General features: G+C 38.5%; 1 protein-coding gene across 1 annotated transcript in view; it reads left to right on the top strand.

The window, feature by feature from the left end:
* The window catches only part of LOC133642384 (protein kinase C-binding protein NELL1-like), a 474,421-nt gene that overhangs the window by 427,950 nt on the left and 21,564 nt on the right, over positions 1-24,907 (top strand). Inside the window, exon 15 of the mRNA XM_062036542.1 lies at positions 18,775-18,968. Coding sequence (XP_061892526.1) covers positions 18,775-18,968 — 194 coding nt within the window. The remainder of the gene's footprint in view (positions 1-18,774; positions 18,969-24,907) is intronic.

The following is a 24,907-nucleotide window of genomic DNA, read 5'->3' as shown; positions in this document are numbered from 1 at the left end:
AGTTAATCTCGCCTGTTTAGTGTCGCCTGGTGCAGGATTATTGCTTTGTGTCAGTATGGCATGTGTGCCTGCTAGTTTGTATTTTTCTACTTTAGACATACTTGCCAACCTTGAGACTCCTGATTTAGTGAGCAAACGCAAAAACTCCTTTAACATTCCGTGAGCAACATCTGTCCCAAACATGACACGTAACCATTTAAAGGCCTACTGAAACCCACTACTACCGACCATGCAGTCTGATAGTTTATATATCAATGATGAAATCTTAACATTGCAACACATGCCAATACGGCCGGGTTAACTTATAAAGTGCAATTTTAAATTTCCCGCTAAACTTCCGGTTGAAAACGTCTTTGTATGATGACGTATGCGAGTGACGTCACTAGTTAAACGGAAGTATTGGTACACCTTTGAATACAGAGCGAAAAAATATATGTCTTGTACTGCATTCTAGTCCTTCACTCTAACGTTCCTCATCCACAAATCTTTCATCTTCGCTCAAATTAATGGGGTAATCATCGCTTTCTCGGTCCGAATCGCTCTAGCTGCATTGAAAACAATAGGAAAATGTGAGGAGCCTTTCAACTGACTACGTCACGCTACTTCCGGTAGGGGCAAGGCTTTTTTTTAATCAGCGACCAAAAGTTGCGATCTTTATCGTCGTTGTTCTCTACTAAATCCTTTCATCAAAAATATGGCTATATCGTGAAATGATCAAGTATGACACATAGAATGGATCTGCTATCCCCGTTTAAATTTAAAAAAATAATTTCAGTAGGCCTTTAAATGTCTTATTATTATAATCAAATGTTTTCATGAGATTTTTTTCTAATATAGATGATTTGGCCCACTTACAATGAAAATAACAAAAACAAAATGGGTGGGGGTCCTACTTTGGAAAGAATGTGTACCCCTTTCAGAGATAACATCAAGTTCCCCTATTTACATGTTGCACAATGAGATGTAAGTAGGGGGGAAAGTGTACATTCCTGTAACTTTCTGTCTATAAAATATATATATTTTTTTATCAGCATTACTGTAATCTAGTAACAGCATTTTATGATTAATATCCATAAATTAAAATTCTTGGTAAATTACAGTAGAATAAGCACACATCTGATTAAGGAGTCATAGTTAAAAGTTAAAGTACCAATGATTGTCACACACACACTAGGTGTGGTGAGATTATCCTCTGCATTTGGCCCATCATCCTCACCTCCTGTGAGGTGAGGGGAGAAGTGAGCAGCAGCGGTGGCCGCGCCCCGGGAATCATTTTTGGTGATTTAACCCAAAATTCCAACCTTTGATGCTGAGTGCCAAGCAGGGAGGTAATGGGTCCCATTTTTTTAGTCTTTGGCATGACTCGGCCAGGGTTTGAACTCACGATTTACCAATCTCAGGGCGGACACTCTAACCACCAGGCCACGGAGCAGGTGTGTAACGACCTGGAACTTTGTGTGGCGTTGGAGTTCACATGTGAGCAACGTCAGACATGCGTCTGTCCCAAACGTGACATCATAACCATTTAAATGTCTTATTATTATTATAATCAAATGACAGCAGTCATTTTCATGAGATTATTTTCTAATATAGATGATTAGGCCCACTTACAATGAAAATAACAAAAACAAAATATTGTTTTTCATGAGGTACTAGTGTGTATGTTTGGGGTGGGGTCCTACTTTGGAAGGAATGTGTACCTCTTTCAGGAATAGGTATTCACATGTTGCACAATGAGATGTAAGTAGGGGGGAATGTGTACATTCCTGTAATTTTGTCTGTAAAATATTTTATTTTTTTATTAGCATTACTGTAATCTAGTAACAGCATTTTATAATTAATATCCATACATTAACATTCTAAGTAAATGACAGTAGAATAAGCACACATCTGATTAAGGAGTCATAGTGTAACGACTTGAAATTTACACTTTGTGTGGTGTTGGGAGTTCACAGTTTGTGTGGCCATAAATGCATCAGTGGCTAAGTGCCATGATTGCGTTTATTAGTGCAGGTAAGGAGAACAAGCAACAAAGAGTTGGTTTTGGCCTAATTTGTATGGCAGACAATGACCAGCATGGATCTATATGAGCTTTATTTTTCAACTCATATGTATGTATGACTAATGATGCACCATAAATGTGGCCGCCGAAAAAATACTTTGATCACCGAAACAGCGCTGCCGAAACCGAATGTTGTGATGACATATCAACATCTGCTGGCGGGACTTGTCTTTTCCTGCACACACGGAAAATTACGTATAAGTTGCAAACAGATCGCATTTACGTTTAGACTGCAGTCACGTAAAAAAAAATCAGATCCTCAACAGATTGAGGCTACCTCCTGATGTGGCTTGAATTTTGATGCGCAATAATCCGATTTGAAGCACTTTGGAGCGTTTAGAGTGGCAAAAAAAGATCCTATCCGTGTCACTTGAGGGCAAAAAAATTAGATTTGGTGTTCAATGTAAACGGAGCCTTAGTCACTCATCCGTGGTTTTCAGTTCTGCCCCCGATTGTGAAAAGCCTTCTCTTTAATAATAATCTAATAAAAGGACCTTCTCCCTGCACGCCACCTGCCGTCTCTGCATGTTGGGGTCACGCCAACACGCGGTTCTGTGACACAATTGGTTGAATGATTAATGATGTAGAAAAATATGCTATACATTATTCACATGCTGTTTAATATGCACAATTGTCCCAATTGAAATGTAGTCATGTACAATACTTTACTTTGTATACGTCAGATTTTAAAAATACACATTAAAAAAATTAAAAATAATTTCTGTGATTCAGTGAAAATATTAACACCTAAAACATGTAGGTATGGCTCGTGTAAGCACACTGAATCGCGCCCAGGCTGCCCTTTTTTGGCACTGTTAAAAAAGCTGGTCTCGGTCGACCCGATTCCATAATGTAATGCTTCGTGCAGATTACTAACGATAACCGACACGGTTCACAATAGAAGTAAAACGATCCAAAAGCCGCAATTATATTCATGTGCATAATAAGGACGTGTTATTTCAGCCTGGAAAACCTCATGACACAATGTAATTCTGGTTTTGCTTACCGACCTCAAAGCAATTTTATTTGGTACATGGTGTAATGATAAGTGTGACCAGTAGATGGCAGTCAAATATAAGAGATACGCGTAGACTGCACTATAATGGCAATATGACTCAAGTAAACAACACCAACATTTCATATGTTCCATTGAAAATATAGAACATTACACACTGCGCTCAAAAATCTATCAAAATGTTTTAGTACGACTTTGGTAAGCTGAGAAGCCGCACAGCTTGATGGATTGTACTGTGCTTCAACATACGAGTATTATTATGGTGTGTGTATAAGGTAAGACATATTATCTGACGTTTTGTTTTGCAATATTATGCAATAGCAACATTTCTTACCTTCTAGTACCTGCTGATCTGTATTTGGGATCTGCATAAGTCCTGAAAAATTGTGCGCTTCCGCCTTTGTAGTCCGTACCGACAAGGTCGTCGATAAGCTTCTTATTTTTCTCTATCTTCTTGTTATGGGACATTCATCCTCCACTGTTGCCATTTGTAATATAAAGTAGTGTAAAGTTCTTACTGATATCTTTCAGTAAACTCGCCATGAAAGCGCTAAAACATACCGGTATAGTGAGTTTACATTATTCACCCAAATAACTTTAGTTATTAGAGCTGTGGTTCTTAACCTGGGTTCGATCGAACCCTAGGGGTTCGGTGAGTCGGGCTCAGGGGTTCGGCGGAGGTCAAGACACACCCAACTCATCGTGTAAATAAAAACTTCTCCCTATCGGCGTATTACGGATACGGCAACAGCAGAAGTCACACTGATTTGCAGGTGTGTAATTTGTTGTGAGTTTATGCACTGTGTTGGTTTTGTTCTTTGAACAAGGTGATGTTCATGCACGGTTCATTTTCTGCACCAGTAAAAAAACATGGTAACACTTTAGTATGGGGAACATATTCACCATTAATTAGTTGCTTATTAACATGCAAATTAGTAACATATTGGCTCTTAACTAGTCATTATCAAGTACTTATTAATGCCTTGTTCGGCATGGCCTTATTATAACCCTAACCCTCTAACCCTGGCCCTAACCCTCTAACCCTAACCCTAACCCTAACCCTAACCCTAATCAAATAACTCTAAATTAAGTCTTTGTTACTTTGAATATATGAAACCGGCGGGGTTCGGTACCTCCGACAAGGTTAAGAAAAACTGTATTAGAGAGTTCCGGTCGGACGGTTTTTCACAGGACACATTTCCGGCGGATGAGGAGATGCTGCCCCATTATTGATTGAATGTCATTAAAACAGTTAGCTCCATCTTTTGAAACTTCTTCCACCCCCGTCCTTGCACGCTACACCGCTACAACAAAGATGACGGGGAGAAGACGCTGGCGAAGGTGAGCCACGTAAATAAGACCGTCCACTAGAGATGCGCGGATAGGCAATTATTTCATCCGCAACCGCATCACAAAAGTCGTCATCCACCCACCATTCACCCGAACTAACATTTTATCAAAAGCACAACCACCCGCCACCAGCCACGTTGTTATATATCTAATATAGACGATGCAAGGCATTAGTGAGGTTAGAAAGCTTTTGCCTGTTAAAGAAAGGAGACTGATCCAATGCAGCAGAGACATTCAATGCGTGCCACGCATTAATATCTCTTGGCCACGCATTAGAGGCTAAGAGATATTAATGCGTGATAATATTATGTATCATTATTATAATAATATTGTCATTTCCATTAAGAAAGTGTTGACTATTATTGTTATTTTTTTTCCCTGGTCTTTAGTATTCCCTTTTTTAGTTTTTCGCGTACCACGTTTACCACATCTTTTTATTTTTTTCTTCTTCTTCTGTTGTGTTGTGGTGTGCTGTGTCACGCCAAATTTCTTTCCCCTACAAACCCCCTCCCCTCCCCATTTACTTCCGTGGTCATGTTTCCTCTTACGTCATTGACAGCGATCAATAGCACTTTGGCTTTGACTGCCCGTCGCTGGAAGGATACTTCGTCTTTATTATTGGGGATAATGCAGATCATGAACAGGAACAGTGTAACGTCACCAAATCATTGAGATTTTGTCTAAATGAAACGCGAATGGGGGAACTACTTTTTCTTCCGCACAGGTAAGTACGAAAAACTGGCAATTAAAACGTGTCACTTAGTATTATAAAAGTGTATGTATCTTTATTTGTAGGCTATTTGGAGACAGAGTTGAATATAAATAAGATAAAGCGTTCAGTGAATGGATGATTTGTTCTCACATCTCTGTGAAGCGCTTTGAGTGAGTGTGAAGCGCTATATAAACCTAATCCATTATGGAAGTGAATTGTGAAGTGAAATGAATTGTTTTTATACAGCGCTTTTCTCTAGAGACTCAAAGCGATTTACATAGTGGAATCCATTATCTATATTTAAACCAGTGTGAGTGGAACTGGGAGCAGGTGGGTAAAGCGGCAGTGACGAGCTTGACGGAAGCAGGGATCGAACCTGGAACCCTCAAGTTGCTGGCCCGGCAACTTTATATTATTATTATTAAAGATAAAAGGCCAAAGGATCCGCGAGAGTTGATGCAGTAAAACCAGGTCAGATAGATAAGAAGGCATTTAAAAACTAATAATGGAACTTTAAAATCAACCTTCGAGCGGGACAGGGAGCCAATGCGGCGACTTTAAAACTGGTGTAATGTGCTCCCGCCTTCTGGTCCTGAGTTTTGTAATAAGTGTAGACTACTAATTTTTTTTTTTTTTGAAGACCACACTGTAAAAACTGAAATCTAAGTAAGATGAAATATCTCAAATAAGGGGGATATTTGCTTATTTTTTGTCTGATAAGATAATTCTTCTCACTAAACAGATTTTATGTTAGAGTGTTTTACTTGTTTTAAGTGTTTTGGTCCTAAATGATCTCAGTAAGAATATTACTGCTAGTTGCTGAGATTTTATGACCTATATTGAGTAAAACATGCTTGAAACTAGAATATCAACTGTTGCAAAGCTGTGTCATCAACACTCACAAGTATAAAACTACTTTTTTAAAGTAATATTTTTTTATTTCAAGCATGAGAAAAAAAATCATGACTTTGACACAATTGAGTCTCATATTAAAACAGATGACAGCCAAATGGACTTTGCCGTTTTATTTTCAATGAAACAATAGAAAATATGTACTCGTATAGTAGTACAGTTGTTATTAGTGAGAATATACTTATTTTAAGGTATTTTTGGGTTCATTGAGGTTAGCTAATTTTACTTAATTTGGAAAGACTTGACAAGCCACATTTTCTTGTTCTATTGGCAGATAATTTTGCTTAGATAAAAAATTAAACCAAATTAAAATACCCCTAATTTTTTTATTTTATTTTTATTGTTTTTGAACACTGACTTTTTGCAGTGCAGAGATCAGGGCATTTACATTAGTGTGAAGGACAGGAAATAAAGGCATGCATTAGCACCTTAGTTTTGGTCTGAGAGAGAAACGGGCGGAATCTGGCTATGTTCTTAAAGGCCTACTGAAACCCACTACTACCGACCACGCAGTCTGATAGTTTATATATCAATGATGAAATCTTAACATTGCAACACATGCCAATACGGCCGGGTTAACTTATAAAGTGCAATTTTAAATTTCCCGCGAAACTTCCGGTTGAAAACGTCTATGTATGATGACATATGTGAGTGACGTCAATGGTTGAAACGGAAGTATTCGGACAGCATTGAATCCAATACAAAAAGCTGTTGTTTTCATCGCAAAATTCCACAGTATTCTGGACATCTGTGTTGGTGAATCTTTTGCAATTTGTTTAATGAACAATGGAGACTGCAAAGAAGAAAGTTGTAGGTGGGATCGGTGTATTAGCGGCTGGCTGCAGCAACACAACCAGGAGGACTTTGACTTGGATAGCAGACGCGCTATCTGACGCTAGCCGCCGACCGCATCGATGATCGGGTGAAGTCTTTCGTCGCTCCGTCGATCGCTGGAACGCAGGTGAGCACGGGTGTTGATGAGCAGATGAGGGCTGGCTGGCGTAGGTGGATAGCTATTGTTTTTAGCATAGCTCTGTGAGGTCCCGTAGCTAAGTTAGCTTCAATGGCGTCGTTAGCAACAGCATTGTTAAGCTTCGCCAGGCTGGAAAGCATTAACCGTGTAGTTACAGGTCCATGGTTTAATATTGTTGTTGATTTTCTGTCTATCCTTCCAGTCAGGGGTTTATTTCTTTTGTTTCTATCTGCATTTAAGCCTGATGCTATCACATTACCTCCGTAGCTAAAGTGCTTCGCCGATGTATTGTCGTGGAGATAAAAGTCACTGTGAATGTCCATTTTGCGTTCTCGACTCTCATTTTCAAGAGGATATAGTATCCGAGGTGGTTTAAAATACAAATCCGTGATCCACAATAGAAAAAGGAGAAAGTGTGGAATCCAATGAGCCAGCTTGTACCTAAGTTACGGTCAGAGCGAAAAAAGATACGTCCTGCACTGCACTCTAGTCCTTCACTCTCACGTTCCTCATCCACAAATCTTTCATCCTCGCTCAAATTAATGGGGTAATCGTCGCTTTCTCGGTCCAAATCGCTCTCGCTGCTGAGGAGCCTTTCAACCTGTGACGTCACGCTACTTCCGGTACAGGCAAGGCTTTTTTTATCAGCGACCAAAAGTTGCGAACTTTATCGTCGATGTTCTCTACTAAATCCTTTCAGCAAAAATATGGCAATATCGCGAAATGATCAAGTATGACACATAAAATGGATCTGCTATCCCTGTTTAAATAAAAAAAATTCATTTCAGTAGGCCTTTAAGATGATGAAAAAATATTTTTGTAATATGTTTTACACATGGGCTAAAAGTCAGCTGGGAGTCAAAAATCATGCCCATATCTTTTATAGATTGTGTTTTATACAATGTTTTAATTTTGCAAAAGTTTTCTTCCTCTGGCCTTCAGGATCCATAAGTAAAACCTCTGTTTTGTCCTGGTTGAGCTATAAAAAATGAACTGCCATCCATGACTTGATGTCTAAAATGCAGTTAAAGAGGGTATCTCTTGGTCCTGTCATCAGGAGACATCAATGTACAACTGTGTATCTTTAACTGGAGGAAACTGATAGGCAGCATGTAATGATTAAAAGGAATGGGATCTAAAAATTGAGCCTTGGAGATGATAACCACGGTAAAACTATGATTGTTTTAAATCAAAATTATTGAAATACCAAGATCAATAACCGCACTTTGATAAACTCCCTAACTGGGGCTAGGCTGAATGTTAACATGATATTAAGAAAATACATACCCCAATCTAAACCTCTCTAAACACATTGCTGTCTTAACAAATTAACTATTGGATTGTGCACATCGAACCTACAAGAGTGATCGTTCAATACTTAGAGCTGGTTTTACGGTGCGTTCAAGGACCGCTGAACACAGTAGGATGCCCGCCAGAACACTATCAATGAAGCATGTTGCGATGAAACACAAAACATGCAACATTGTGGGCTTTCTAACAGTGTGTCGATTGATTATATAGGTTTTTTTCAACTTGGTCAAACATTTCAGTGTGTATGTTAAAGAGGTTCATTTAGCCTACTAATGTGTATTTATAAATGGTTGACTGACATTTCAGTGTGTGTCTAAGTACTTTTTCATGAACAATAACGATAATGAGCATGATAATTTCGGTCACAATAACCGTGAATAAATTTGATTTTCATATCGTTCCTTTTTTTTTCCTGGTCTCAAACTGAAAAAAAAATGTTTTAATGTTCTTTTAAGTGCACTGACGATAAAGTTCCATTCCATATGGGAGTTACTTTGGCAAAAATAAAAGATAGGTGAGCTACTAATGTACCGTATTTTTCGGACTATTAGGCGCACTTAAAATCCTTTCATTTTCTCAAAACTCGACGGTGCGCCTTATAACCGCCTAATGTACGGAATAATTCTGATTGTGCTTACCAACCTCGAATCTATTTTATTTGGTACATGGTGAAATGATAAGTGTGACCAGATGGCAGTCACACATAAGAGATACGTGTAGGCTGCAATATGACTCAAGTAAACAACACCAAAACTTGAAATGTTCCATTGAGAATATAGAACAAATAGAGTGCGGAAATACGACCACATCAAGTCCCTTCACTGGCTTCCTGTTCCACTCAGGATTGAATTCAAAGTCTCCCTACTAACTCACCAGTGCCTCCATGGAAATGCCCCCCTCTACCTCAAAGTACTGCTCAGCCCCAAATCCTCCACACGACACCTCCGCTCCGGACAGGCTAAACTCCTCCAACCTCCGAGGACAAAGCTCCGAACCATGGGAGACCGGGCTTTCTGCTCCGCCGCTCCCAGTCTGTGGAACGCTCTCCCTGACCACCTGAGGGCACCACAGACTGTGGATGCTTTTAAAAAAGGCTTCAAAACCCTTCTTTTTAAAAAAGCCTTTTGATAGATGTATGTGTGCTAGTTATAGCTATTAGGCTGTTCTAGTTTTTATTGAATTTTTCTTGTATGACCCAATCCAAATAACCTCCCCTAGTCATGGCGCAAAAAAAAAACATTCAACACAACCTGTTCACTGAACTTTGTTTATATTATATAAAACAGCCTAACACTATAAAAATATCAAAATTACACCCATTTAAATCCACTGCAAAGCATGATGGGAAAAGCTCCACACGTATCCATGTTTGGCGCATGTTTGGCTTGATATTTTTGATTGACTGCAAAGCTTTAAGGAGGTCGTCACGAAGGTAAACAAGGTAGGATTTGAACTTTCACATGCTCAGGGCAGGCCCGCGAACAGGTTTTATCCGGCCCGCGGCATGAGTTTGCTAAGTATAAAAATGAGCCGAAATTTTTGAATGAAAGAAAATGCTGTTCTAAATGTGTCCTCTAGATGTCGCAATAGCAATTATTTGTAGATGATGCTACATATTTAAAAAAAACAAAAAAAAACACATGAGGTTAGTGCACAAGTCGAGGGAAATGAGCAAACTACATAAATAACAACCTGTAATTTTGATATTATTTTTTTATCTCGATAGATTGAAAATGAACAACAATGAGTTGACTGACGAACATTATCGCATTATTTATTCAGAAAGTATAAATAACGACAAATAAAAGATAGAATACTATTAACCGCAACCTGTAAGTGTAAAAAAAAATCCCAACAACATTATGATTTGTACATTTTCAGAATGTACTTGTTTTATTTTTAAACAAAGAAAACAATCTGAAAAGCTGTCTTTATTTTTAGGTTATCGTGCCGAGATTGTACCAGTCCGGCCCACTTTTTTCTCCATGTGGCCCCCGATCTAAAATGAGTTTGACACCCCTGCTCTTAATATTTAATTCTAATAATCATTAATTAATTATATGTCCATTATATTATTATACTATGTACACATATATGTATAGGCTATATATATATATATATATATATATATATATATATATATATATATATATATATATATATATATATATATATATATATATATATATATATATATATATATATATATATATATATATATATTGTTGCGTTCGACCAGATGTTCCTCCAGGGAATTTAAGTTTCTGGTCACTCCCAAGTTCTTTTGATGACACATAAGCTAAACTCAAATTCAACACCAGACAGAAGAGGTATTTTGTGATTTATTTTCAAAGCTTTGAAAACAAACGTGAGACCAATCCAGTACAGAAGCGTTCACTCGCGCAGCTAAGATCGATCTTCCCTAAAATACGGAAGCCTTCTCTTCTATCATATGTTTCTCGCTCCCACCCTCGTTGTCTCTCCCTGCAGCCCAAAACACATGCCCATTCTTCCCCTCAGCTGGACACAGGAACAGATAAGGAAAAGAAGTTACGGCTACTCCCTGCATACCACTATCAAGGCCGACACGTATTATTTGCAGACCAAAAGAGCACAATTGGAAGAACACTAGCACGTCTAGAATTACTGCCGGGTCAAACTTGTTTCTCAAAATAATTAACGCATGCTTGGCCTTATCGCCAGTTTATTATTGAAGCTGGATCAAATTCGTTTCGCAAAATATTAATTTTATTATCGCATGTCTATAATTTTCGCCGGGTCAAACTCGTTTCGCAAAATATTTAGCATATGGCTAGAACTTCCACCGGGTCAAATTCGTTACGTCACGAGTGACGCATCTGTCCTCATTTTCAAAATGGAGGAAGCTGCTTTCAGTAGTTTACAATCGCACAAAGGAAAAAAGATAAAGAGCTTTTCAGTAGGATTTAAGGTCCAATCTATTGAATACCGGTACAGTATGCTAAAGAGAACAGTAAGCAGCTATGTTTTATTAATATACCGTAGCTGCGTGTGTGAAATACTGTATAAGTCATTAAATGACTCCCGCCTCCTGGTGGTAGAGGGCGCTGCCGCGCTAGTGATCCTTCTTGCGACTTCCGGTACTGCAGAAGAAGTGAACACACGCAGCAAGAGATTATTTTTTTTTCCTCTGCCTGAACTTTTAACATGGAGGATTACATACCGGTATCTAAAATAAAACAGTTTTCTAAACTGGACTTTCAATCGAAGCAGGAGGTAATAATTAAAGGAATATCTCAATCGAAACAGAGACTTTTAAAACTGAAGAAAGAAAATAAGGAAGACTTCTATAAACAAGTTATCGATGCTTTTGGTCAGAAGGAGCTGCAAATGGACTCCATTTATAAGTACAGGTAAGACCATAATAACGTTTTTTTTAATTAAATGTGCTTTTCATGATGGTATGCTTACATCACACTCAAAGCGCACGCCTAAATTTTATGGATTCCTTTTGGTAAACGCCGGAGTGAGAAGAGGTTTTAAAATAATTACCGCATGCACGGCCATCCCGCCGGTTTCCGGTAAACGCAGGTGTGACAGGAGGTTTTAAATTAATTAACACCCCTGCGGCTATTCAAGGAAATACGGTATATATATATATATATATATATATATATATATATATATATATATATATATATATATATATATATATATATATATATATATATATATAATATAGTTACTTTGTATGCACTCCGGCCAAATTTTTTTGATCCCAATGTGGCCCCCCAGTCAAAAAGTTTGTTGTTAAAGAGAGTTGTGTTGCACTGTGTACTCAGGGGGTTGAGTGTGGAAGCTGCAAACTGAGGTCCTTGCTTGACTGAGAGCTACATGGGCTGCATCTCAAACCACTTTTATTATGCCTAATGCTTCAGGGTAAGGTGTGTGGCTTTAATAGAATGGTTTTGCACAAAGAAGAGGAGAATACATTGGAAAACCCAGTGTCTCCCTGCATAACAATGCATGTCTCTTTTTAGATGGAAACTTGTGGCTGAAATAATACGGGAAAAAAAAAAACATGATACTTTTTTAATTTCCCACACTAGATTTGCATTATGTGCACACGGCACACGTGTGTGTCTGAATTGGCATTTCCATTTTGTAATATATTGCTGCATTCATTTCGGAATTCGAGGTTTCCCATTAGGTCGGTTGTGCTCAGCTGCATTCTCCAAATGGCTTTTGTGTTTGATTCTTTCTTTCACAGCTAACAAATCCGAGCGTGTGTCATCCGCACGCGGCAGCTTCTGGCGGAATGTGGTGAATGTAGCATGACGAGCATTAATCCTGCAGCAGCAGAGGTGCATGTCCAAACGGCTAATGGGGATTTTATGTGGTGTATGTAAATAGTCTGTCGGAGGACCCGCTGAGCTGCTGTCCTCTGGCTACTTCTCCTGCAAACTTGATACTGTAAACAATTAGTGTGTGTATTGTTGTGGCGAGTTTGGCCCCAACATGAGCCAGGAGTCATGTCGTCCCCATGTAGGCAATGAAACTATCTGTGTGAAGAACCATTTCAGTTGTGTGGCATTTTGCTTATGTTTACTTGTTATCAATCAATCAATCAATCAATGTTTATTCATATAGCCCTAAATCACAAGTGTCTCAAAGGGCTGCACAAGCCACAACGACATCCTCGGTTCAGAGCCCACATAAGGGCAAGGAAAAACTCACAACCCAGTGGGATGTCAATATGAATGATTATGAGAAACCTTGGAGAGGACCGCAGATGTGGGTGAACCCCACCCCTCTAGGGGAGACCGGATGCAATGGACGTCGAGTGGGTCTAGCACAGGGGTCAGGAACCTTTTTGGCTGGGAGAGCCATGAAAGCCAAATATTGTAAAATGTATTTCCGTGAGAACCATATAATATTTTGGTAACACTTTAGTACGGGGAACATATTCACCATTAATTAGTTGCTTATTAACATGCAAATTAGTAACATATTGGGTCTTAATTGGTCATTATTAAGTACTTAATGCCTTATTCTGAATGGCCTTATTATACAACCAGCAAGCCATTAACTAAGAGTCTTCTCTCAATAACCTCAGAATTATTGCTAACCCTAACCCTTTTATGTTTCCCTGGTGTCCAAATAACTCTAAATTAAGTCTTCGTTACTGAGAATATGTTCCCCATACTAAAGTGTTACCAATATTTTTTAACACTAAATACAACTAAATAGGTGCATTTTTAAGTAAGACTTACATTTTTAGAGTATAATAAGTCTCTTATTCTTTTTAATAACATTGTTATTCTGAAGCTAACCAAAAATAAATAAAATATTAATGCGACTTCTTGAACAGGTGCGATAGAACACGGATGGATGGAATAAAATGCATGAGAATGTTTTTAATTTTGAACGAGGATGTCGCTGTGGCTTGTACAGCCCTTTGAGACACTTGTTATTTAGGGCTATATAAATAAACATTGATTGATTGATTGAATGTTATTTTTAACACTGTGATTACCAGCGGAATCATTCGTTACTTATCGTGTTAAGCAATGTCAGCTAAGATTTATCTGAGAGCCAGATGCAGTCATCAAAAGAGCCACACCTGGCTCTAGAGCCGTAGGTTCCCTACCCCTGGTCTAGCATAATATTGTGATAGTCCACTCCATACTGGATCTAACATAATAGTGAGAGTCCAGTCCATAGTGGGGCCAGCAGGAGACCATCCCGGGCGGAGACGGGTCAGCAGCGCAGAAATGTCCCCAACCGATGCACAGGCACCCCGGGTCCCGACTCTGGACGGCAAGCAATTCATCCATGGCCACCGAACCTGTGCCCCCCCTTCCACACGGGAGAGGAGGGCAGAAAATAAAATAAACGGCAGATCAACTGGTCTAGAAAGGGGGTCTATTTAAAGGCTAGAGTATACAAATGAGTTTTAAGATGGGACTTAAATGCTTCTACTGAGGTAGCATCTCTAACTGTTACCGGGAGGGCATTCCAGAGTACTGGAGCCCGAATAGAAAACAATCTAAAGCCCGCAGACTTTTTTTGGGCTCTGGGAATCACTAATAAGCCGGAGTTCTTTGAACGCAGATTTTTTGCATATGGTACAATACAATCAGTCAGATAGGATGGCGCTAGACAGTATTTTATACGTATGTAGTAAAACCTTAAAATCACATCTTAAATGCACAGGTGAGCCAGTATAGGCGTAATATGATCAAACTTTCTTGTTCTTGTCAAAAGTCTTGCAGCCGCATTTTGTACCAACTGTAATCTTTTAATGCTAGACATAGGGAGACCCGAAAATAATACGTTACAGTAATCGAGACGAGACGTAACAAACGCATGAATAATGATCTCAGCGATAATAATGATCTTACCATGAATTGATTACGTGGACCCCGACTTAAACAAGTTGAAAAACTTATTCGGGTGTTACCATTTAGTAGGGCTGTGAATGTTTGGGTGTCCCACGATTCGATTCAATATCGATTCTTGGGGTCACGATTCAATTCAAAATCGATTTTTTTTTTTCAATTAAACATGATTCTCGATTCAAAAACGATTTTTTTTCCCGATTTAAAACGATTCTCTATTCATTCAATACATAGGATTTCAGCAGGATCTACCCCAGTCTGCTGACAGGCAAGCAGAGTAGTAGATTTTTGTAAAAAGCTTTTATAATTGTAAAGGACAATGTTTTATCAACTGGTTGCAATAATGTAAATTTGTTTTAACTATTAAATTAACCAAAAATATGACTTATTTCATCTTTGTGAAAATATTGGACACAGTGTGTTGTCAAGCTTATGAGATGCGATGCAAGTGTAAGCCACTGTGACACTATTGTTCTTTTTTTTTTTTTTATAAATGTCTAATGATAATGTCAATGAGGGATTTTTAATCACTGCTATGTTGAAATTGTAACTAATATTGATACTGTTGTTGATAATATTCATTTTTGTTTCACTCATTTTGGTTTGTTCTGTGTCGTGTTTGTGTCTCCTCTCCTCTGTTTATTGCAGTTCTGAGTGTTGTTGGGTCTGGTTTGGTTTTGGAATTGGATTGCATTGTTATGGTATTTCTGTGTATTGTTTTGTTGGATTGATTAATTTAAAAAAAAATAAAAATAAAAAAATCAATTAAAAAAAAAAATCGATTTTTTTAAAAATGAGAATCGATTCTGAATCGCACAACGTGAGAATCGCAATTCGAATTTGAATCGATTTTTTCCCACACCCCTACCATTTAGTGGTCAATTGTACGGAATATGTACTGAGTTGTGCAATCTACTAATAAAAGTTTCAATCAATCAAAAAAAAGTGTCGGTAGTGGACAAAATGGAACACATTTTAGGGATATTACGGAGATGAAAGAAACTCGTTGTGTAAACTTGTTATGGGCCTGCTGCAATGCAAGCAGCCCATATTATTATTATTGCTCATACTTCAAACTTTATTATATATTGTTCCGCACGTTTCTCATACGCTTAATACGAGACGAAGCGGCCAACGAACCCCCACATATGCAAGGTCGGAAAGGTCTCACTTCAATTTACGGCGGTACTTTAAATTAGGAACCTTTTCGTGTTACCATGGCGACGCTATTCACGAATAAACCCAAAAAATGGGCCAATTGAATGGGTACACTCATTTTAATTGAACGACTAATCTGAGACAAACCCCAAAAAGACAAGATTACCTCCTCTTGTAGCTCAGCCATTCTTTCACGTGGCTCGGTGCTTAACGTCTCATTTTGTTCATACCCTTGTGTACTTTTAACCCTGGCTAAAAAGTTTTGACGGACAATTTTTGGTTTTGGCTGGATGGCAATCGGCGTGCCTTAGCTTGCTAACATGCTAACATTATCATGCTAACTTTTTGCGCTACTTTTACACCAGAGTTATAACTTGGTATGTGACATTTGTTACCTGTTAGCATGCAAACGATAGCATGCTGGCAAGCTAACTTAATCATGCTAAGTTTTTCATCTAATTTTAAACTTTTTTCTCTATTCACCTTTGAGTCATATAACTTGGTATATGAAACATGCTAACTGTTAATATGCTAACATTTTTACACATGCTAAACGTTAGCCTTTTAATGTGCGCATGCTAACGTTTTAGGCTAGCTGTGTAGCTCATTTTGTACTGTTACGTCTAAAACTCTCGGATTCAGACACTCGGCACCATCTTAAAAGTACGGCGGCTTCCTGGGACCCCCGGCCACTGGTCCGGGGCACAGATAGCAGGCCCATCAAAATTTCCGTGAGTTTTCTAGTTTGAACATTATCGTGGCAACCAACAGGCAAACCGGAGCATTCATTTAAACGGCAAATGGTGCTAACTTCATCTTTTGTGGGAAAGGGTGTCAGTTTAGGTTTGGGAAAAACAAATATGGTTTATTAGTTGAGTGTTGCCAGCAGACAAAACGGCAGAATACACTCATTGTGCAATTCATTAGGTACACATACACATAGACAACATGTTCGGCAGTGCACAATCACGGAGTACTTACAAGCAGACACAGTGTGTTGACAGAAAAGGGAGAACGGACGCATTTTGGCTTAAAAACTAAAGATAAAGGTGAAGCTATAACACTGAAACGCCCTCAGGAAGAGTTGCTTTAAGACATGGCTAGCTAGTGTTGTGTTAGACCAGTCTTCCTCTCAGGGAATAAAAGTCACTGGTCAATGCCAAGTTCTTTTGGATGACATATATGTTGAGTAAGATGGACCAACAAGACAGAACAGGAATATTATCAAGTTTTACTAAAGCTTTAGGAGACCAGTCTTAAAGTGTGTTAATAGCAGCATCAAGAAGCGGTCTAAAAATCAAACGGGAAGAGTTTGTTTTTTTTTGATTGAAACTTTTATTAGTAGGTTGCACAGTACAGTACATATTCCGTACAATTGACCACTAAATGGTAACACCCGAATACGTTTTTCAACTTGTTTAAGTCTGGGTCCAAGTTAATCAGTTCATGGTACAAATACATACTATCACCATAACACAGTCATCACACAAGTTAATTATCAGAGTACATGCATTGAATTATTTACATTATTTACAATCTGGGGGGTGGGATGTGGAGGGGACGGGGGGGTTGGGGGGAGGGGGTTAGGTTTGGTTGATATCAGCACTTCAGTCATCAACAATTGCATCATCTGAGAAATGGACATTGAAACAGTGTAGGTCTGACTTTGTAGGATATGTACAGCGAGCAGTGAACATAGTGAGTTCAGAAAGCATAAGAACAAGTATATACATTTGATTATTTACAATCCAGGACAATTTATTGAGTGAGAAAACAACTCCCTCCCGCCCATAAAGGAATACAGCCTCATTGTTCTAATACAGATAAGGTAAAAAGGGAGTACATCATATTCCCAATACACATTCCAACGCCTTCAATGTAAAACACAAGAGTTTATTTGCGGACATAAGATTCAAGCACAAAGTGTACACATGGGAAAATATTAGCTGCTTTAAACATGGCTATGAAAAAAAGAAAGAACTCTTAAAAAAGATATGCATTCTCCATACTAGTCTGTAGTGTTGTTACTACTTCTAAATCACTAATCCTCGCCTCCATGGCGACAAATAAAGTGAGTTTCTTACAAGTATCATCCCTGCAGGACGAGGAATAGCTAAACATGCAATGTAATGTAACACAATGTAAACAAACGCCATTGGTGGATCTACACCTAACATCCACAGTAATGATACCAAGTACAGGAGTGTATCTAGTCGATACCACTATAATTACATTGATATATTTTAAAAATGTGTATTATGTTTATAAACTCGGGAAATATGTCCCTGGACTCATGAAGACTCTGAATATGACCAATGTATGATCCTGTAACGACTTGGTATCGGATTGATATCCAAATTTGTGGTATCATCCAAAACTAATGCAAATCATCCAAACAACAGAAGAATAAGTGATTATTACATTTTAACAGAAGTGTAGATAGAACATGTCAAAAGAGAAAGTAAGCAGATATTAACAGTAAATGAACAATTATATTAATAATTAATTTCCTACCACTTGTCCTTAATAATTTTGACTAAATAATAGAATGGAAAATGACACAATATGTAACTGCATATGTCAGCAGACTAAATTAGGAGCCTTTGTTTGCTTACTTACTACTAAAAGACAAGTTGTCCTGTATGTTCACTATTTTATTTAAGGACAAACCTGCAATAAGAAACATATCTTTAATGTACCCTAAGATTTTTTGTTAAAATAAAGCCAATAATGCCATTTTTTGTGGTGCCCTTTATTTAGAAAAGTATTGAAATACATTTTGGTACCGGTATCAAAATATTGGTATCGGGACAACACTATACCGCACATCTTTTGGACATATTTTGTACTGTATCTGCAAATACACATGTTTTTAAAAATATTTTTATATCTGCTTTCCAGACGTGGACGAGTGCAGTTTGCAAACGCACAGCTGCTGGAATGACAGCGTGTGTGTGAACCTACCAGGAGGCTACGACTGTGTGTGCACATCAGGTCCAGGATGCACTGGAGACTGTCCACAGGAGGAAGGGGTCAGAAGGAACAGAGAAGACTGGAAAGCCAGCTTTGACCTGTGCACCATCTGCTCCTGCAAGGTACTAAGTCCCCATGCCTTTATTTTTGTCATTGCCGTGTGACACACAGTCTTGTGACACCTGGATCAGGAGTGACATTGAGGAGATGAGATTACACATTTATAGTAAAAAAAAAAAAAAAAATGTAAAAAGTTGACAGTTGAGCGCGTTGTCGTAAATGAAATCCCCAATTTTAAAGTTAACACCAGAACTAAACCTAATATGAGCAACCTCTGCTGTCATGTCTTGTTTGGATTAAGAGTAGTCTATTACGATGGTGTTCACAGATACTGTACATATTCACAGATATGTACCTACTTTTAATGCAGGGTGCGTCTGCAACGCCATGTTTATGTTTACACTACAAGTCAATTCTGATATTTTTGACCATACGTGGTACGTATCTTTTTTTTTTTTTTAACGTGAACCGTACAATTCGGATGCGACCCAGGCCTTTTTGGTATGTGGATATACAAAACCCAAAACCAGTGAAGTTGGCACGTTGTGTAATTCGTAAATAAAAACAGAATACAATGATTTGCAAATCCCTTTCGACTTATATTGAATTGAATAGACTGTAAAGACAAGATATTTCATGTTCGAACTGAGAAACTTTTTATTTTTTTTGCAAATAATCAATAACTTAGAATTTAATGGCAGCAACACATTGCAAAAAAGTTGGCACAGGGGCATGTCTACCACTGTGTTACATGGCCTTTCCTTTTAACAACACTCAGTAAACGTTTGGGAACTGAGGAGACACATTTTTGAAGCTTTTCAGGTGGAATTATTTCCCATTCATGCTTGATGTACAGCTTAAGTTGTTCAACAGCCCGGGGTCTCCGTTGTGGTATTTTATGCTTCATAATGTGCCACACATTTTCAATGGGAGACACGTCTGGACTACAGGCAGGCCAGTCTAGTACCCGCACTCTTTTACTATGAAGCCACGCTGTTGTAACACGTGGCTTGGCATTATATTGCTGAAATAAGCAGGGGCGTCCGTGGTAACGTTGCTTAGATGGCAACATATGTTGCTCCAAAACCTGTAAGTACCTTTTAGCATTAATGGTGCCTTCACAGATGTGTGAGTTACACATACCATGAGGTGATATCCTTTACACACTGATGTCGTTTTTGATGCAGTACCGCCTGAGGGATCCAAGGTCACGGGCATTCAATGTTACGTGCCGTGGTTTCTCCAGATTCTCTGAACATTTTGATGATATTACGTACCGTAGATGGTGAAATCTCTAAATTCCTTGCAATAGCTCGTTGAGAAATGTTGTTCTTAAACTGTTCGACAATTTGCTCACGCATTTGTTCACAAAGTTCGGACCCTCGCCCCATCCTTGTTTGTGAATGACTGAGCATTTCATGGAAGCTGCTTGTATACCCAATCATGGCACCCACCTGTTCCCAATTAGCCTGTTCACCTGTGGGATGTTCCAAATAAGTATTTGATGAGCATTCGTCTTTTTTGCCACTTTTGCCAGCTTTTTTCAAACATTTTGCAGGCATCAAATTCCAAATTAACTAATATTTGCAAAAAAACAGTTTGAATGTTAAGTATCTTGTCTTTGCAGTCTATTTAATTGAATATAGGTTGAAAAGGATTTACAAATCATTGTATTCTGTTTTTATTTACCATTTTCACAATGTGCCAACTTCACTGGTTTTGGGGTTTGTAAATCAAATAAGCATCCAATTAAGGTTGTGTTCATCAGACAAACGTCACAATTCAACGCCAAAACAGACCGGATGTTAAAGTAAAAGCTGGACAAAGGAGCAGAAAACAGTCAGTGGGGGGAAAAATTAGCTTTTAGAACCGATTGAAATATCGGAGGAGGTACGGTACGGACGTTGCAACATCAATCAATCACAAATTATTTGTATAGTCTAAATTTCAAGAGCCTCAAAGGGCTTAACGGACCACAACAACATACGAAATTCTGGAGGGACTGATATACAGTTGTGGTCAAAAGTTTGCATACACTTGTAAAGAACATAATGTCATGGCTGTCTTGAGTTTCCAATCATTTCTACAACTCCTATTTTTTGTGATAGAGAGATTGCAGCACATACTTGTTGGTCACAAAAAACATTCATGAAGTTTGGTTATTTTATGAATTTATTATGGGTCTACTGAAAATGTGACCAAATCTGCTGGGTCAAAAGTATACATACAGCAATGTTAATATTTGGTTACATGTCCCTTGGCAAGTTTCACTGCAATAAGGTGCTTTTGGTAGCCATTCACAAGCTTCTGGTTGAATTTTTGACCACTCCTCTTGACAAAATTGGTGCAGTTCAGCTAAATTTGTTGGTTTTCTGACATGGACTAGTTTCTTCAGCATTGTCCACACGTTTAAGTCAGGACTTTGAGAAGGCCATTCTAAAACCTTAAATCTAGCTAGGGGGGTGTGGTTAAGAGGGGAGGAGTATATTTACAGCTAGAATTTACCAACTCGAGTATTTAATATATATTTCATATATATATATATATATATATATATATATATATATATATATATATATATATATATATATATATATATATATATATATATATATAGCTATAATTCACTGAAAGTCAAGTATTTCATATATATATATATATATATATATATATATATATATATATATATATATATATATATATATATATGTATATATATATATATATGTATATATATATATATATATGTGTGTGTGTATGAAATACTTGACTTTCAGTGAATTCTAGCTATATATATATATATATATATATATATATATATATATATATATATATATATATATATATATATATATATATATATATATATTATTTTTTTTTTTTTTTTTTTTTTTTTTTTTTATTTGATTATACATATAAATAAAAGAAATACTTGAATTTTAGTGTTCCGGAGGCTATCCAGTAGATGGCAGCGCTGAATTCCGGGAAAATCCGGGAGGGTTGGCAAGTATGATACTACCACCACTATGCTTGACGGTAGGTTGGTGTTCCTGTGATTGAAGGCCTCAACTTTTATCCTCCAAAAATATTGCTGGGTATTGTGGCCACAGAACTTTCCCCCAGAAGGTATTATCTTTTTCCATGTGATGTCAGATGTAACACAGTAACACAGTTCATTAAAAAAAAGGCATCTTATAACCTGTGTAGATCTTTATAGATTTACCCCAAAGCCACCCCAATAGAAAAGTTAAATAACCTACAGAAAGAGAGAAGAAAGTCTTGGACCAATGTTGTTAATATTCATGTAAAAGATGTCATCCACAGCAATTATGTTCAGAATGATGTTGTACTAGAAAACCCCAACACAGTACTGGCATGCCTGCCTTATCTTCCTGGCAATGGGAACACACCACAATTGGCAGCAATTCCCCCAGCAGGCCCGAGACCATAAACATAAAGACCAAGGCCATAAGAATTGGCCCCGTGGTTACTGGAGCAGGACAATATGCGTAGATAAAACATTGTCTCTTCGTTACCTTTTTGATGGTATGCAGAGTGGTTTTATGGCCCCTCGTACATTCTCTAACAGCCTTTTCTTGTAACCATGTTTATATCCGCACTACACTGAGCCAGACAGAGAGTGCTCTGCTGTTTTGTGTAAAATGAACCATTAAGTTCTCGGGAGCCCGGAGTGGGAGGGCGAGGACACGGCGGATTGATGATGTCCGGAAATTCTGTCAATACATCTGCATTTCACTTTGTATTCCAGCCAAGGTGCTGCATCTCTATGCTATTATTCACTTTAAGACTCTAAGAAGTTGCTTTGCAAAGTATCAATGTGGAAATGTGCAAAAGAGTCTTACTTTAGCCATCTGAAGCATGTATTTTTAAATACTTTGGGTTGGTGTTTGTGTTCTCGTTATGCCTGATACATAGACTAAGTGATTGCGGCGTTTCTCACAGATTGTTTGTAACTTCAAGGGTTTGGCCTGATTGGCCTAATTGGCTATGAAGCATGTATTTTTTATTAAAAGGGCTAAAAATAAATATACAAGGCTTTAAAGAGACTGTTTTGTTAGTGTAACAGGGGCCAGCCAGTGTACGTTGGTAAACCTCACTCCTCAACAACCTTAATTGGGTTACCGGGTTGATAGAGTTGTATATTTGAGGGTCGTGTGATGGGTGATGAGCCAAGGAGACGCCAAGAGGAATTGTCGAACAAAAAGCTTTATTTGTTTCAGCGAGCGTCGCACTAGAGCTGCGGCTCTAGGAAAAGAAGTGTGCCAAATCTCTTAAAGGCCTACTGAAATGCGATTTTCTTATTTAAACGGGAATAGCAGGTTCATTCTATGTGTCATACTTGATCATTTCGCGATATTACCATATTTTTGCTGAAAGGATTTAGTAGAGAACATCGACGATAAAGTTCGCAACTTTTGGTCGCTGATAAAAAAGCCTTGCCTGTACCGGAAGTAGCAGACGATATGCGCGTGACGTCACCGGTTGTGGAGCTCCTCACATCTGCACATTGTTTACAATCATGGCCACCAGCAGCGAGAGCGATTCAGACCGAGAAAGTGACGATTTCCCCATTAATTTGAGCGAGGATGAAAGATTTGTGGATGAGGAAAGTGAGAGTGAAGGACTAGAGGGCAGTGGAAGCGATTCAGATAGGGAAGATGCTGTGAGAGGCGGGTGGGACCTGATATTCATCTGGGAATGACTAAAACAGTAAATAAACACAAGACATATATATACTCTATTAGCCACAACACAACCAGGCTTATATTTAATATGCCACAAATTAATCCCGCATAACAAACACCTCCCCCCTCCCGTCCATATAACCCGCCAATACAAATTAAACACCCGCACAACACACTCAATACCACAGCCCAAAGTACCGTTCACCTCCCCATAGTTCATACAGCACATATATTTCCCCAAAGTCCCCAAAGTTACGTATGTGACATGCACTTAGTGACATGCACATAGTGACATGCACATAGCGGCACGCACGTACGGGCAAGCGATCAAATGTTTGGAAGCCGCAGCTGCGTACTCACGGTACCGCGTCTGCGTATCCAACTCAAACTCCTCCTGGTAAGAGTCTCTGTTGTCCCAGTTCTCCACAGGCCAATGGTAAAGCTTGACTGTCATCTTTCGGGAATGTAAACAATGAAACACCGGCTACGTGTTTGTGTTGCTGCAGCCGTCCGCTAATACACCGCTTCCCACCTACAGCTTTCTTCTTTGCGGTCTCCATTGTTAATTGAACAAATTGCAAAAGATTCACCAACACAGATGTCCAGAATTCTGTGGAATTTTTCGATGAAAACTGAGCTTTTTGTATTGGATACAATGTGTCCGAATATTTCCGTTTCAACGATTGATGTCACACGCATACGTCATCATACATAGACGTTTTCAACCGGAAGTTTAGCGGGAAATTTAAAATTGCACTTTATAAGTTAACCCGGCCGTATTGGCATGTGTTGCAATGTTAAGATTTCATCATTGATGTATAAACTATCAGACTGCGTGGTCGGTAGTAGTGGGTTTCAGTAGGCCTTTAATTGGGTTACCGGGTTGATAGAGTTGTATATTTGAGGGTCGTGTGATGGGTGATGAGCCAAGGAGACGCCAAGAGGAATCGTCGAACAAAAAGCTTTATTTGTTTCAGCGAGCCTCGGACTAGAGCTGCAGCTCTAGGAGAAGAAGTGTGCCAAATCTCTTAATTTTGCTGCCCATTTCTTGTACACCCCCTCTCCTTGTGGGTCTAATCTTGATGCCGGACAGTCTGGCCTGTCTATCTTTCCTTGCCATTATTCCTGTGATTAGTTTAAGTCGGGTGACCGCCAACCCCTATCCTCTTTCCCTATCTGTGGACCTTCTACCAGGTGTTGCTAATGTCTTTCATTTTCCTCCTAAACCTGACACCTACATTCTTGTGGGATTCCCAATCTCCTGTGGACACTCTCTACAGCAGGGGTCACCAACG

The sequence above is a fragment of the Entelurus aequoreus genome, linkage group LG02 (genome assembly GCF_033978785.1).
Source record: "Entelurus aequoreus isolate RoL-2023_Sb linkage group LG02, RoL_Eaeq_v1.1, whole genome shotgun sequence".
Lineage (NCBI taxonomy): Eukaryota > Metazoa > Chordata > Actinopteri > Syngnathiformes > Syngnathidae > Entelurus > Entelurus aequoreus.
This window is presented reverse-complemented; position numbering and strand designations above follow the sequence as displayed.